Source organism: Bos grunniens, chromosome 15 (assembly GCF_055505025.1).
Source record: "Bos grunniens cultivar Pamir isolate PY7600 chromosome 15, Bosgru_T2T1.0, whole genome shotgun sequence".
NCBI lineage: Eukaryota > Metazoa > Chordata > Mammalia > Artiodactyla > Bovidae > Bos > Bos grunniens.
The window spans coordinates 16,085,072-16,101,194 of record NC_141179.1 but is presented as its reverse complement, the minus strand read 5'-3'; the positions used below and the strand labels follow the sequence as shown (position 1 = coordinate 16,101,194).

At 44.6% G+C, this 16,123-nt stretch overlaps 1 protein-coding gene and 1 long non-coding RNA gene across 21 annotated transcripts in view; one reads left to right on the top strand and one right to left on the bottom strand.

The window, feature by feature from the left end:
* AMOTL1 (angiomotin like 1) overlaps positions 1-16,123 on the top strand; it is a 199,060-nt gene that overhangs the window by 154,322 nt on the left and 28,615 nt on the right. For all 20 annotated transcript variants that reach the window (XM_086338982.1, XM_086338993.1, XM_086338985.1 and 17 more), the window contains 2 exons: positions 11,554-11,699; positions 15,923-16,072. In XM_086338982.1, the coding sequence (XP_086195108.1) occupies positions 11,554-11,699; positions 15,923-16,072 (296 nt within the window). The remainder of the gene's footprint in view (positions 1-11,553; positions 11,700-15,922; positions 16,073-16,123) is intronic.
* Positions 12,734-16,000, bottom strand: LOC147357357 (uncharacterized). The gene is made up of 3 exons (XR_015141794.1): positions 15,864-16,000; positions 15,170-15,297; positions 12,734-12,842 (listed from the first exon to the last, which is right to left on the bottom strand). It is a non-coding gene; the product is annotated as an uncharacterized LOC147357357 (long non-coding RNA).

Here is a 16,123-nt window from a genome sequence, read left to right as displayed (position 1 = left end):
AACCCTTGGAATAGGCTCCTCTGCCACATCTGCTCAGAATTACAAGATATGGTGCCAGGATATGGCCAAAGAATCCTAAGGAAGAAGAAACAGGAGGGGACATTTTAGGAAGGGATAATAAGGCAAATAATTATTCAGATGTCTTTCCAGAAGAAGGAGTCCATTTTATCAGCATGGTGGAGCAGTGTCTAGTTACCAGAATTGTTGCCACGAGTCCTGGGCAGCCTGTCCTGAGGCATTACTACCAGGTCCTTTCTTGGTGGAGAAGGAAATCAGTTCAGTTCAGTTGCCCAGTCGTGTCCGACTCTGCAACCCCATGAACCACAGCACACCAGGCCTCCCTGTCCATCACCAACTCCGGGAGTTCACTCAAACTCATGTCCATTGAGTCAGTGATGCCATCCAACCATCTCATCCTCTGTCGTCCCCTTCTCCTCTTGCCTTCAGTCTTTCCCGGCATCGGGGTCTTTTCCAGCAAGTCAGTTCTTCGCATCAGGTGGCCAAGGTATTGGAGTTTCAGCTTCAGCATCAGTCTTTCCAATGAATATTTAGGACTGATTTCCTTTAAAAGGATGGATCTCCTTGCAGTCCAAGGCTTTTTTTGGTGGAAGAGAGCATAGAGGTGTAAAGAAAGAACAGTGAATGTATTATTGACCTTTTGGTTACAAAAAGAAAAATTTGATTGGGCTAGCTTAGCCCTGGATAAGAGAACTATTATTGTTGGGTTTGGGTTTGTTTTTGTTTTTGTTTTTGTAGTATCCTTGTATGTGAAGGAGGCCCTAGGCAAGATGTGTAGACACGCTTCGCAGGGGCCAGGGACCCAGGCCAGCCTGTCTGTGAGAATCCAAGGGGAGATGGTTTGGGGGGACTTCCCTTTCCCTCTCCCCTTCCTACCATAGCCTCTCCATATCCATCTGCTTGATTCTTCACCCTCTGCATGTACACGCTCTGTCCGGCATGCATGTGGGATGTGGTCCCTGGCCTCAGAGCTGGGCTCCCGTTCTGTGTCAGCATCCCGCTCGCCCAGGCGCCCCCTCATGCAGTTCCAGACGTTTCGCTTGGCCTGGCTCGGGTCACAGGGCCCTTCAGGTTTGCTCCTGTCACATGGAGAGTGGGATTGGGGATGAGAAGGTCTTTGTAATGCAGACGCGGCTGCTTGGAATTTAGCCCTGCAAAACGGGGACCATAGTAGACATTTTTCCAAGTGGAGAGTTCTCTGAGCAGCCACTGTGACAGCCGTCTACTCCAGGTAAAGATGTACTTGCCTCTTTATATAGATAGATATAGAGTTAATTTACAACTTTGTTTTAGTTTCAAGTGTACAGCAAAATGATTCAACTTTATGTATATACATATATAAATATATATGTGTGTATATATGTATATATATATCATCATCCTTTTCAGATTCTTTTTCATTATAGGTTATTGTAAGATACTGAGTATATTCCTGTGCAGTACAGTCCATCCTTGTTGGTTATCTATTTTATATACAGTAGTGTGTACGTATTAATCCCAAACTCCTAATTTATTAATATCTCCCCCCACACACAAGCACCATCCCCTTTGGTAACCATAAGTTTGTTTTCTATGTCTATGACTCTATTTCTGTTTTATAAATAAGTTCTTTTGTATTTTTTTTCTTTAGATTCCACATATAAATTACATTCTGTGATATTTGGAAAGGGACCTCTCTTTTGCCTTCCAAGCATTCTAGTGAATTAGTCACCCCTTGGTCATGCTGGTGGTAGCCAGACTCCTCTGTCCCTCCAGCTATATTGGGCTTAGGGGAAAACTTATCAAAAAACCTTTATATCAAGAAAGGCCTATAACAACCTAGAGAGGTGGGAAGGGGTGGGAGATTGGAGGGAGGTTTAAAAGTGAGGGAATATATGTGTACCTATGGCTGATTCATGTTATGCAGAAACCAACACAATATTGTAAAGCAATTATCCTTCAATTAAAAATAAATAAATTTTAAAAAAGAAAGGCCTAGAAAATTAATTCCTGCTTGAGAAGGGCCAGTTTGTAGCTTTGCTCCCCTCATCAGCTCCAGCCATAAGTTGGAGCTCTGCATTAAAAACCAGCAGCGCATTTAGTAGAGAAATGCAAATCAAAGCTACAGTGAGGTATTTGCTCACACTGATCAGAATGGCCATCATCCAAAAAATCTACAAGCACTAAATGCTGGAGAGGCTGTGGAGAAAAGGGAACCCTCTTGCACAGCTGTGGGGATATAAATTGATGCAGTCACCATGGAGAACAGTATGGAGATTCCTTAAATTAGGGGAAAAAACTACCACGTGACCCAGCAATCCCACTACTGAGCATATACCCTGAGAAAACCATAATTGAAAAAGACACAGGTACCCCAGTGTTCATTGCAGCACTGTTTACAATAGCCAGGACATGGAAGCAACCACATGTCCATCAGTGGATGAATGGATAAAGAGGTTGTGGTACATATACACAATGGAATATTACTCAGCCTTTAAAAGGATTGAATTTCAGTCCATTCTAGTGGGGTGGATGAATCTAAAGCCTGTTATATAAAGTGAAGTAAGTCAGAAAGAGAAAAACAAATATCATATATTAATGCATATATAAGGAATCTAGAAAAATGGTATTGATGAACCTATTTACAAAGCAGGAATAGAAACACAGACATAGAGAATAGACTGATGGATCCAGCAGGGGAAGGAGAAGTGAAGAAGTGAAGTTGCTCAGTCCTGTCCGACTCTTTGCGACCCCATGGACTGTAGCCTACCAGGCTCCTCAGTCCATGGGATTTTCCAGGCAAGAGTACTGGAGTGGGTTGCCATTTCCTTCTCCAGGGGATCTTCCCAACCTAGGGATCGAACCTGGGTCTCCCGCATTGCGGGCAGACGCTTTACCATCTGAGCTACCAGGGAAGCCCAAGGGGAAGGAGAGGGTGGGACAAATTGAGAGAGTAGCATTGAAACATATAATATATACTACCATATGTTAAATTTTGAAAGTGAAAGAGGAGAGTGAAAAAGTTGGCTTAAAACTCAACATTCAGAAAACTAAGATCATGGCATCTGGTCTCATCACTTCATGGCAAATAGATGGGAAAACAATGGAAACAGTGACAGACTTTATTTGTGGGGGGCTCCAAAATCACTGCAGATGGTGACTGCAGTCATGAAATTAAAAGACGCTTACTCCTTGGAAGAAAAGCTATGACAAACCTAGACAGCATATGAAAAAGCAGAGATATTACTTTACCAACAAAGATCCGTCTAGTCAAGGCTATGGTTTTTCCAGTGGTCATGTATGGATGTGAGAGTTGGACTGTAAAGAAAGTTGAGCGCCAAAGAATTGATGCTTTTGACCTGTGGTGTTGGAGAAGACTCTTGAGAGTCCCTTGGACTGCAAGGAGATCCAACCAGTCAATCCTAAAGGAAATCAGCCCTGAATATTCACTGGAAGGACTGATGCTGAAGCTGAAACTCCAATACTTTGGCCACCTGATATGAAGAACTGACTCACTGGAGAAGACCCTGATGCTGGCAAAGATTGAAGGCGGGAGGAGAAGGGGATGACAGAGGATGAGATGATTGGATGGCATCACCGACTCAATGGACATGAGTTTGAGTAAGCTCCAGGAGTTGGTGATGGACAGGGAAGCCTGGTGTGCTGCAGTCCATGTGGTCGCAAAGAGTTGGATACGACTGAGCGACTGAACTGACTGACTGACTGGCTATATGTTAAATAGATAGCTAGTGGGAAGCTGCTATATGACACAGGATCCCCAGCCTTGTGCTCTGTGACAACCTGGAGGGGTGGGTAAGGTGACAGGGAGGTTCCAGAGGGAGGGGACATATATGTATACATATGACTGATTCGCATCACAGTATGGCAGAAACCAGCACAACATCGTAAAGCAATTATCCTCCAACTAAAAATAACAACAACAAAAACCCAGCAGTGCAGGGCATGGTGCCCTGACACCTCCACTGCCAGACCCCGCAGCCCAGGCTCCACCCTCAGTGTTTCTCCACAGAGGTTACTAGGATGTATCACCCTGTGCTTCAGCCAGCAGTTAAGCTTGGTGCTCAAATAGTAATTGCAGAACACTTGAAACAGACAGTCCACTGCAGACTTTGCCCAGAACTGGCAAAGGTGAAGGGTAAGACGGGAGGGGAGCTTCTTTGAATTCTAGACCCAGTTCTCATTTCCATCGACTTCTGCTCTTTTTCAAGCCGAGAGATGACCCTATGGGTAGAGACACAAAAGAAGCTACCATTAGACCTGTCACAAGTGTCATAGCTCATGTTGCTTCAGATTTTCCAGTTGGCAGACGGAGTTGATGCGAGGATTCATGAAATGAGGTTGTGTGGTAAAGCTGAAGGCACAGTTCCTGGGGCAGGAGAAGCACCAGTGTCATGCGTCTCAGCTCTTGTTGTTTATTAAGTGTCTGTTAAATGCCAAGCCCCACGGTAGGTATTTTATGTGCTAAGTCGCTTCAGTCATGGCCGACTCTGTGCATCCCTACGGACTGTAGCCTGCCAGGCTCCTCTGTCCATGGGATTCTCCAGGCAAGAATACTGGAGTGGGTTGCCAGTCCCTTCTCCAGGGATCTTCCCAACCCAGGGAGCGAACCCGTGGCTCTTATGTCTCCTGCATGGGCAGCTGGATTCTTTACCACTAGTACCACCTAGGTCGTCATTTTAATCCTCACAACATTCCTGCAAAATCCCTTCTTAGTTGCATCGGAGGAGATGGAGTCTGAACAGGGGAAGTCACGTGTTCAAAGTGAGCCAGCCTGTGAAGGTGCCAGGATCGTACCAGGTCGGCCGGCTACAAAGCCCACGCCATCGCTGTGGTTTCCAGAGTCAACAGTGTGCGCGCAGACAGCCTCTGTGTAAATGGGACTGGAGCCATCAGGCTAAACAACGCCCCACTCCACACAGTCGAGGGTAATTCATATCCACTGAGTAAACAGACCATTCTGGGCATGAGTTCCCTTGTGTCAACTTGCCTGTTCTAAGAATTCTCAGTATATACCTTGGAGCTCGACCAGAAGTTTAATGTGAGGCTGGTCTTTCTCAAGATCCATCCCGAGGGGCTTCACTAGTAAACTGCAGGGACCTTCCTATGAGATGGTTTCACTTATAGGACTCACCCTTGGCATCCCCCAAGAGATGACTTTTTCAGATGGCCCTGACATCTGAAGTGTCTCCAGGGGATTAAGGGGCACGGTGACCCCACCACGTAGGCTCACTGCCTTGGCAGCCCCTCTTCCTCCTACCCTGGGTTTGCAGCAAGGGTCCTCCCTGTGTTGTCATAGAAACTGTGCCACCATCTCTTAGAGCAGCTGGTCCCAGGGCCTTTGCCTGTGTCCCTGCCTCTCTTCCCACCCGACTAAGAGCAGGGTGCTCTGGCCTACTCACCTTGTAGCCTGAGAATTTATCACACTTGCTGGACAAGAAGAATAGCCTTAGCATGTCATAGTTTATATTTGCTGTATGCATATATGCATTTTGAAATAAGTACTGTTGGTGAGTAGGTGAGTAGGATCCTTACCTTAAAGACAAGGAAACTGAGGCACAAAGATGTTCATTTATTCTGAGTCACAAAGCTGTATAGGAAACTTGATATTAGATTTGTGCTTTTATACCCGGAGAAAAACATGATCCGAAAGGATATGTGCACCTCAGTGTTCATTGCAGCACTGTTTACCAGTAAACATACTGTTTACTGTTTACCTAAACGTCCATTGACAGGGGAATAGATAAAGAAGATGCGGTACCTGTTTATAATGGCATATTACTCTGCCATTGAAAAGAAGGAAATAATGCCATTTGCGGCAACATGGATGGGCCTAGAGAGTGTCATACTGAGTGAAGCAAATCAGAGAAAAAGACATATCATATGGTATCTCTTATATGTGGGATATAAAAAGAAATGGTACAAATAAGCTTATTTACAAAACAGAAAGAGACTCACAGACTTAGAAAATGAACTTATTGTTTCCAAAGGGGAAGGGATAGTTAGAGACTTTGGGAAGATCATGTATACACTGCTACATTTGAAATGGATAACCAACAAAATCTTATTGTATAGCACATGGAACTCTGTTGAGTGTTATGTGGCAGCCTGCATGGGAGTGGGATTTGGGGGAGAATGGATACATGTATATGTATGGCTGAGTCCCTTCACTCTTCGCCTGAAACTACAACATTGCTAATCGGCTATGCTCCAATACAACATAAAAAGTTTAAAGTGTTTAAAAAAAAATTATAAGACAACTATGCTCCAGTAAAAGTTAATTAAAAGGAAAAAGGTTCATGCTTTTGTCCAGTACTCTGAATCCTCCACATAGCAAATACTTAATTAATATTTGCAAAAAGATACACGTGTAGTATCAGTTGCCGTATATTGAGATGATGATATGACCCGTGACATACTTAAACCTGTGCCATGATGAGCTGGTAGCGATGATGCTCTCCCAAACCTCCTGTTCTGTCATCCCGGAGGTCTTCACCCCTCATGCTTGTACAGCGGAGACATGAGGCACTTTGCCTGTGAACGTGCATTACAGAGGTGTGGTGAGGGTTCTGGCTCTCCTACTGACGAGCATCACCTCTGTGGGCACATTACTCATTCTCCACTGGAAAATGGGAATCCTAACAGTGCCTCCCTCGTAGAGTAAGCTGAAAGGAGAGATCATGAATGGAATAATGAAAGGGAATAATGTAAGTCACCATTCCTGGGACACAGTAGCCATTCACAAACACGAGTTGTCATGAACATTGTCTTTAAAATGGGAGCACTTCCTATCAATGGACAAGGAGTTCTGAGCCAGTGTGAATGACATTAACATTGCTTCAGCCTGAAGTTTAAGGTCATCAAACTCAGGGCAGAGATGTCTGAACCCAGGAATTCCAGAGCTAATGCAGTCTCCCCGCCAGTACCCACATCTTTGTCCTGATGTGCCAACTGTGAGATTCAGGGAGCCTGGGCAGAAGAAGGGAGCCAGAGAACTTCAAGGTCAGTACCAGCCATCTGATGAGTGGTGGCTTCAGAGGTGAAGTGGACCGCTGCATAGCAAAGGCTGTCAGGAGACCCCAAGGAGGCCAAATGCTAACTGCTAACGAGAGCTGCCATTTATTTTACTGTTGGCAGTGAACTTGGCACCCAGTAGAGATTCGTTCATTCATTTATTCATTCAACAACACTTACTGAGCCAGGCAATGGTCTAGGCTCAATAATGACCTAAAGAGATAAAGATCTATCTGTTTCTGTCCTTTTAGTCTTTATCTGCCTCATCTTTGTCAACAGACTCATCACAACAATTCCATGATGTAGCTTTTATCTTTCCCATTTGATAGATGAAGGTGCTGAGACTCAAAGAGGTTATTCCTTGCCCAAGGCCTCAAAGCTGAAAAGTGGTGAACCTGGGATTTGAATCCAGCTCTTTCAGATGCCAAAGTCCATCCCCTATCCACAGTTTGATACTGCCAATCAAGGGAATAGCAAAAACTGGAATTGTATGTGTCGGGGGAAGGGAGGAGTATTCATTACTCCAGAAATCCAAGGAGTTGTCATAGTGTCATTGTGACAAGGCAGTGTTTGTGATCAACTTGCAAACTGCAAGAAGCTCTAGTTGTGGCTTCTACACTTTGCCTTTTGTCAAACCTGAGGTGTCTTTGCCCTCAACAAAGACAGAAAGTGTTAAGCTTAGGTTGATAACCAAGCAGAAACTCTGAAATCCAGTGGTGCATCCCCAGGTCTGCCTGCTGAGAAACTAACCCCTGGGTGCCCTCCAGAGCCTGGACAAGGCCAGTGGGCACCATGCCTGTTCAGATGTTGTCCAAACCCAGGGAGCTAGTGCTCAAATGTCAGTAATTTTGCACAGAAGGTGTGAAATGCTCTGGTCCGCCTGGGGCTGTGGATGGGGATGCCCAGAGCTTCTGGCCCATTTGTTTAGGCCTCTTGCATGCACGGGGAAGGAAGTTTCAGAAGTAGCATCTCATGCCACTGAAAGGGAGAAGGCAGTTGGTCGTTGCAGTGGGATATGGGAGCTGAAAAGTAATGCTCTTTTCTGGGTCAGGATGTTAATGGCCTCACTTTGTTTTTGAGAGATGCCATTATTTCTCGCCATCTCAGCCAGCGCTCTCTTTACAAGTCTGCTCATTCATTCTATCCATTCTGAAGCTGTTCCATTGTAGGCTGATTCCCTTGACATAAGCTCACGGGGCAAGGGCAGTGCAGTCAGGCGGGAAGGACATCACAGCAGCCGTCAGGAGACCGGCCTTTGTCCCTGGCTCTGCCCCAGCTGGCGGGCACGCTGGGCAAGTGCCTTTGCTCCCGGGCTTCCCTCTCCTCACGTGTTAAGCAAAGGGGGCAGAACTGGATGGTGATATTTCCTGTGATTCCTCCTGGCTTTAAAATTGTGAGTTATTTACTGAGTATTAGCCGAAGGATTGATGCTTTTGAACTGTGGTGTTGGGGAAGACTTTTGAGAGTCCCTTTACAAGGAGATCAAATCAGTTAATCCTAAAGGAAATCAGTCCTGAATATTCATTGGAAGGACTGATGCTGAGGTTGAAGCTCCAATATTTTGGCCACCTGATACGACGAACTGACTCATTTGAAAAGACCCTGATGCTGGGAAAGACTGAGGGCAGGAAGAGAAGGGGACAGCAGAGGATGAGACGGTTGGATGGCATCACCGACTCAATGGACATTAGTTTGAGTAGGCTCCAGGAGTTGGTGATGGACAGGGAAGCCTGACGTGTTGTAGTCCATGGGGTCTCAAAGAGTTGGACACAACAGAGCAAATGAACAACAATAAGCAGCCCTAAAATGTCTTCGCCCTATGTTCAGAACCACATTTTCCCTTCTCCTTACAAGCGGCATTCCTTCTACTGCTTCAGTGCCTGTAAGACCAGTCCTTGATGTTTGATAACTGTGCTAAATGAATGAGTGGCTATCCAAGGAAATCATGAATGAATGAAACCACTATCACAAGCTTGTACAGCTTCTAGACTTTGGTTCTTAGTGTTTCAGTTTGGTTTGCTAGGAGGACTAGATAACCAGTATGAGGCATTTGAGTATGTGGGCACAGAGAAATCAATTTCTTTTTTTTTCCTCTCTTTTTTATATTTTAAATTATGAAATTATGATAACACATTTATAGGAGACTTGAAAAATACAGAACAAGGTTACATATAGTTCCACTATATGTTACAATTATTTTTTAAGTAGAAAATTAAGATTTTTAGTTGGAGTTTCAGTATTAAACTCTCAAAAAGTAATAGAATGAATATATAGAAGTAGGATATAGTGGACCTGAAAGCACAATGAAACAGTTCAACATAATTAAGATATATATATTTTTCACACAACAGTAGGATACAAATTCTACTCAAGTTCCCATAGACTCTAAACTAGGAGACATTGGAACATATCCAGGGACATAAAACAAGGTGAAGAAATTTATGATCTAAAGATATTGAAATCATACAGAGTCTGTTCTCTTATCACTGTGGAATTATATTAGAAATCAATATCAAAAGATATTTGAAAATGACAAACATATTTTCAGATTCTGTGTGACATTTACCAAGAGAGATCTTTGACTTAGCCATTGAAAGCCTCAATAAAGTTAAAAGACTGAAAAAACACAGAAGGTGATTGCAGAGAAGAAATCATTTAAATGAGAAATTGATATCAATGATACTTTTAAAAATCCCATATATGAAGAAGTCAATTTGTAACTATTGTTGTTGCTGTTAAATGCCCTGTTTTCTGCAACTATCGAAGAGTATGCACAGGGTTTTGTAGCCACCTTTTTTCAACAATGAAGATTTTTTTCCTCATCACTAATAGTCTCTTATTTAGTTTTAATGGCAGCATCCTATTCTATTGTAGGGTTTACTGTATTTTATTTAACCAATCCCTTAATTTTACACATTAAGTCCATTCAAGTTTCTCCATATTATAAACAACATATCTAAATATTCTAAGTTACTTTAAAAATAAAATATACAGACATGTCTCATTTTATTGCACTTTGTTTGGTTGCCTTCCCCCCCCCCCCAAATTAAAGGTTTGTAGTTACAAACCTTTGAGTAAGTCTCTTGGTGCCGTTTTTCTAAAAGTATCTACTCCAGTCCCTATGTTATGTTTTGGTAAATCTCACAATATCTCAGACTTTTTCATTATTATCATACTTGTCATGGTAACGTGATCAATGATCTTTGACAGTACTGTTTTGTTTTGGCCTTTTTTAGCAATAAAGTATATTTTAATTAAAGTATGAGGATTGTTTTTTAGTCACAGTCCTATTACTGCACGCTTGTGCTGTGCTCAGTTGCTTCGGTTGTGTCCGACTCCTTGGGATCCTGTGGACTGTAGCCCGACAGGCTCTTCTGTGCTTGGGATTCTCCAGGCAAGAATACTGGAGTGGGTTGCCCTTCTGTACTCCAGGGGATCTTCCCAATCCAGGTATTGAACCCACGTCACCTGGGCTCCTGCATTGCAGGCGGATTCTTTATCCACTGGGAAGCCCGTTGCATGCTTGGTAGACTACAATATAATCTAAGATCTACTGGACCCAGGGATCGAATCTGCATCTCTTACGTCTCCTGCATTGGCAGGCAGGTTCCTTACCAATACTGCCACCTGGGGAGCCCATAACTTTTATATGCACTGGGAAACCAAAAAAATTTATGTGACTTGCTTTATTATGGCCTGGAGTAGAACCCATAGCATCTCTGAGGTGTGCCTGCATTGCTTTGTAACAGGAGACATGTTTTCCATAAAAAATACTGACCTCATGACACCATGGGCCCTGTCTGCTTGTCAAACGGCGGGCGAGGCTGTGGGAGAGCCAGGTGGGAGCGGCAAGGGGGAGGTGCCCTTTGCGCGCCACATGCGGAGAGATGTGATCACCCTCAGTTACAGCATCAGTGGAGGAGAGGAAGGCTGTTTGCACACATCCAGACCACTTTGCTTTTCCTCTCATGAACAGAACCAAGAGAAAAGGTGAAGCTCAGTTACATGGACGAGGACCCAGCCAGAGACTGGAGGCCTGGGTTGAAGCTCCCCTCTGCTGCCTGGCCTCAGAGCGAAAGCTGAACCTCCTGGACCGGGGTTTATTTTTCAGTGAACGGGAGTGTTAGTGTTATCATTAGTATTGCCTGCCTTTCCATCACTGGTTTGGAAGTTAGAAGTGGGGAGCTTGTGAGCCGAAAAGGAAATCATTGGCCCAAGGTTAATTTGAAGGCTTAAAGCAAATGTTGTGCAGAAATGAACACCTGAGAATAGGGGCTCACTAGATCTGTGTGTGCTGTGCATCTCTGGAGCTGTGACCTGGAATATATCTAGAGTTAACAGTGGTTTTTAAGAAAATCCTTGCCTTACACACCACCCCTATGAACAAGAAGCAGAAGCAGTAGTTCCAGCCTCCACTTTGTGCATGTTTTTCAACTCCTAATTCTTGCCAGATGTAGACTGGCGGGGAGCCCAGACGGGGAGTGCTTTCTGATAGAGCTCGTTTTGTTCCTGTCTCCCTTCTAGACAAGGAATTCCTGAAGGAAAAGGAGAAGTTAGAGATGGAGTTGGCGGCAGTGCGGACCGCGAGTGAGGACCACCGGAGACACATCGAGATCCTAGACCAGGCTCTGAGCAACGCCCAGGCCAGGGTCATCAAGCTGGAAGAGGAGGTGAGCCCGCAGGGGAATTGGGGGGTACAAGGGGTGGTGCCCAGAGCCCCAAGGGCCTCCATGTCTGTTTCCTAACCCAGCAACTTTAACCAGAGCCAACTCCAGGGGAGCAATGTAGGCGACCTCTCAAATAAAAATGAGTAAAAACAGAGTTTATCCACCCCAGAGTCGGGCAAAGGATGAGAGGCAGTGGTGAATACGTCAGCAAAGAGCTCAGTCTCAGCGATAAACCCAGGCTGCCGCCCACCACCTGGCAGGTGTCCAGGGGCTGGAAATAAATGGAAGGACTGGGAACCACTGGTGCCTGTGCAGAAAGGAGACTCAATTAAGAAAACAGTTCAAGTGTTGTATCTTTGGGTTCTCCCGTGCGTAAAAAAGGCCCAGTCTTATGACTGGGTGGGGTAGGAATGGTATTCAGCAAACCTGTCTCCAGTTTTTAGAAGTTGGCTCAGTTAGCAATGACCACCGCCCGCCCCCCCCCCAACGCCCCAGTCTAGGAAATATTGATGCTGCTCAAGCATTATGAGTTTAGTGCTTTTTTGATGAAATCAAGCCTTTAGGTGAAGTTTTGAGAAGTAGAAAGTAAAAGCATTCATCTCTTAGTTGTGACTGACTCTTTGAAACCCCAAGGACCTTAGCCCACCAAGCTCCTCTGTCCATAGACTTCTCCAGGCAAGGATACTGGAGTGGATACTGGAGTGCCATACCCTCCTCCAGGGGGATCTTCCTGATCCAGGGATCGAACCCAGGCCTCTCACATTGCAGGCAGATTCTTTACCATCTGAACCACCAGGGAAGCACTTTTCCTTTAAGCCTGACCAGGGAAGGAGAATGACCACTCCTGAGGCCCCAGTTCCAGGATCCAGGCTGTAGATACCGCAGCACAGAGAAGCTGGCTGCACAAGCCCCTGTGTGGTGGGGCTGAGTTGAACAGACCTGCTGTGGAGAGCAGGAACTAGAAGTCAGAGAGACACAGGACTGAAATATGCTCCACCAGAGCCCAGTTGGTGCTTGACACACAGGATGCAGTATTGTTATTAATTTAAGTGCTTTTATTCTTGTTGAAAATGAAAAACTGTTCCTTCCAAAAACATCTCCTGGTGCCAAGGGACTCGAGTGTCTCGGCAAACTTCAACTTCAAGCCTGAGCAGTTAAAGGCAAAGATTGTTAAGTTAGTACTACTTGTTGTTTTTCAGTTGCTCAGTCATGTCTGACTCTTTGCAACCCCATGGACTGCAACACACCAGGCTCCTCTGTCCTCCACCATCTCCTGAAGTTTGCTCAAATTCCTGTCCATTGAGTTGGTGATGCTATATAACCATCTCCTCCTCTGCCACCCCCTTCTCCTCCTGCCCTTAATCTTTCCTAGCACCAGTCTTTCCCAGTGCATCGGCTCTTCCCATTAAATGGCCAAAGTATTGGAGCTTCAGCATCAGTCCTTCCGGTGAATACTCAGGGTTGATCTCCTTTAGAATTGACTGATTTGATATCCTTGTCATCCAGGAGACTCTCAAGAGTCTTCTTCAGCATCACAATTCAAAAGCATCACTTCTTTGGCCTTCTTTATGGTCCAGATCTCACATCTGTACTTAACTACTGGAAAAACCATAGCTTTGACTATGTGGACCTTTGTCAGCAAAGTGATGTCTCTGCTCTTTTAATACATTGTCTAGGCCCATCTGTTAAACCCCACAATTTTTTTCTAGCAACTTATACTTAATTTTCTTTTTCTCCCCCTATTTTTTGGCCACATCATGTGGCATGTGGGATCTTAGTTCTCCAACTGGGGATCAAACCCATGCCCCCTGCAGTGGAAGTGTGGCATTTTAACCACTCGACTACCAGGGATGTCCCTGCTAGTTTTAATGCTAGCATGAGTTATCTCAGGCAACAGCCCCAGAGTTTTCCCTGTCACCACCAAGCAGCTCATTAAATAGGAAATCATTTGCTACAGAAGGTAACCTTAACCCCTGAAGGACCGGAGGCCCGCTTTGAGCAATGGAGGCTGGGACTCATTATCCATAATAACTAAGATCATTTCTCAAGGGCCCATCTCCATGTGTGGAGTGAAGAAAAATGATTATTTTTAACCTTTTTATTTAATATTTCTGTTAAAGCCAAAGTTGTGAACTCCTTGAAGACAGGTTCTTTATAATCACCACTATGGATCTTCCCTTGTCATTATATTTATAAGATCTTTCCTCGACTGATTGTACATAACTTCTCCAAAATGTCTCATGTGTCTGGCTTCCAGGATCCCTTCTTGTTCTTATTAAAGAAGGGTGTTAACTCAGTTCAGATGGCTCACACTGAGGGCTTACCGTAACTTTCCACAATGCTTAAGTGCTTGGACTCTAAAGGCAGAAGACGTGAGTTAGAATCCTGACCCCAGGATGGGTAAATCAGCTGTGTAACTTTGAGTGAATCACTAACCTATTCAGTCCTCAGTTTTCTCATCTGTTAAATCGAGATAGTAAGACTTTACCTTCTTTACTGTCATTGGGCAGATTAAACGAGATACTGCATATAAAGCACAAGGCTTGGCATGCTGTGCTTGCAAAATGTTGGGTGATTAATTACGGTTATGACTAATCACCCTCATCATTACATACTCCTTGCTGGGCTTAGGGCTATTACAAGGGTGAATGAGAGTGAACCATGTCTTTAGAAATCCTGCAGTTAGAGTTAATATTAATTCATTCATTTAACAAATATTTACTGAACTGGATGGCAGATACTGTCCCAAGCCTTGGGGACATACTGCACACTCTGCCCCAGGGAGACAGATCTTGTGGCACTTATCTTAGTATTTTAGGGGCTACACACTCAAAACAGTATACAATCCAGGACATGGTAAGTGGTATATGAACAGTACTCACAAAATATTCTATCAGATGAGGCTGTTCTAGCACAGGAACCTGCAGTCAGTAGGTCCTCAAGCAACCAAAGTCACAGTGAAGGAAAAGCCAGAGGAAAACTAAGCCCAAGAGCAGGTGTGGAAAAGGCTGTTGCTGTCTGCACTCCCTGCAAAAGGTCAGAAGCCTCTCCTTTCTTTATCGCAGTGGCTTTGGCTAGGACACAGGCACTGGTCACGGCAGGACTGCCTGCTGAAGTCAGACACCGACCTTCGCAGTGAGCAAGTACTTTAATCACTAGCATATTCCACTAGCATGTTGCCAGTGCAGTCGGGTTGAACTCAGGATCTGAACCACCTGCCAAGCGTCTGTACACTGAGGTGCAGAGTGACAGGAAGTAGCATCTGGTGTCTACTCACCCAGGACCAGATAAATGCCTCAGTCTGATTTTTGGCCCCAGCCAATCCCCAGCAAGTTAGAAATGTGCCTGGAATTTATGAACATGGACCAGACGCCTAATTGGGAGAAAACAAACTCTGAGGGTAAGAATTTGAAGCTGTTGATTGATGGTTCTAAATTCATACCTGACATGACATTTACATAAATCATTTTTACCTTAATCTGTTTCTCCTCAGTTATTGTGTGGTTTGCATGTTCATTAGCCCCATCCTTCTCTCCAGGGCTGTCAGCTATTCATCCGTAAAGGGCTCTGAAATCTTTAGGAGAAAGTTACTTCCAAATATCTACAATAAGAAATATTTATACTTATTCACACATACACAAATGGATACACATGCATATATTCATACAGACACAATCTCTCTGTTACGATAGTAATTGATACTTATAGAAAATTTGAAAAATACAGAAGAAAGAAGACGAGAAATTATTTTTTCTGCTATACAGGTAAACACAATGCTTTCATTTCCTTTCAGTCTTTTTTCATACATTGATGATAGACATAGTTGTGATGATGTTGTATATAACTTTTGATTCTAGATTTTTCAGTTAACATTATAGAATAATCATTTCCTCATGACACTTAAAAATTCTTTATTAACCTCATTTCCAATGCCCGTACATGCTGTAAGTACTAAGCAATAACCAAGGATTGAGCTCAGAGCTCTGTGAATGACTGAAAGCAGGTGACTTCTTAGGGTCTTCAGTTCAGAATATCCCAGCCGTTTTAGGTGTAACTGCTGGCCTTGGCCTAAATCTTTTCTGTTTCAGCACGGCTTAGGTATAGGAGTGAGGAAAGGACAGCATCTCCAGGTACTCTGACCTTCTCTCCCCCTCACCCCGCCCTCACCTCCACTCCAGCTTCAAGGATCACAGTCTAAATCCCGTGCTCCTTTTTACTCTGCTCAGCTCCGAGAGAAGCAGGCATATGTGGAGAAAGTCGAGAAGCTGCAGCAGGCCCTGACCCAGCTGCAGTCAGCGTGTGAGAAGCGCGAGCAGATGGAGCGGAGGCTGCGCACCTGGCTGGAGAGGGAGCTGGACGCCCTGAGGACCCAGCAGGTGAGGGGCGGGGCGGGGCGGGGCGGGGCGGGGCGGGGTGGCGCATGCGTG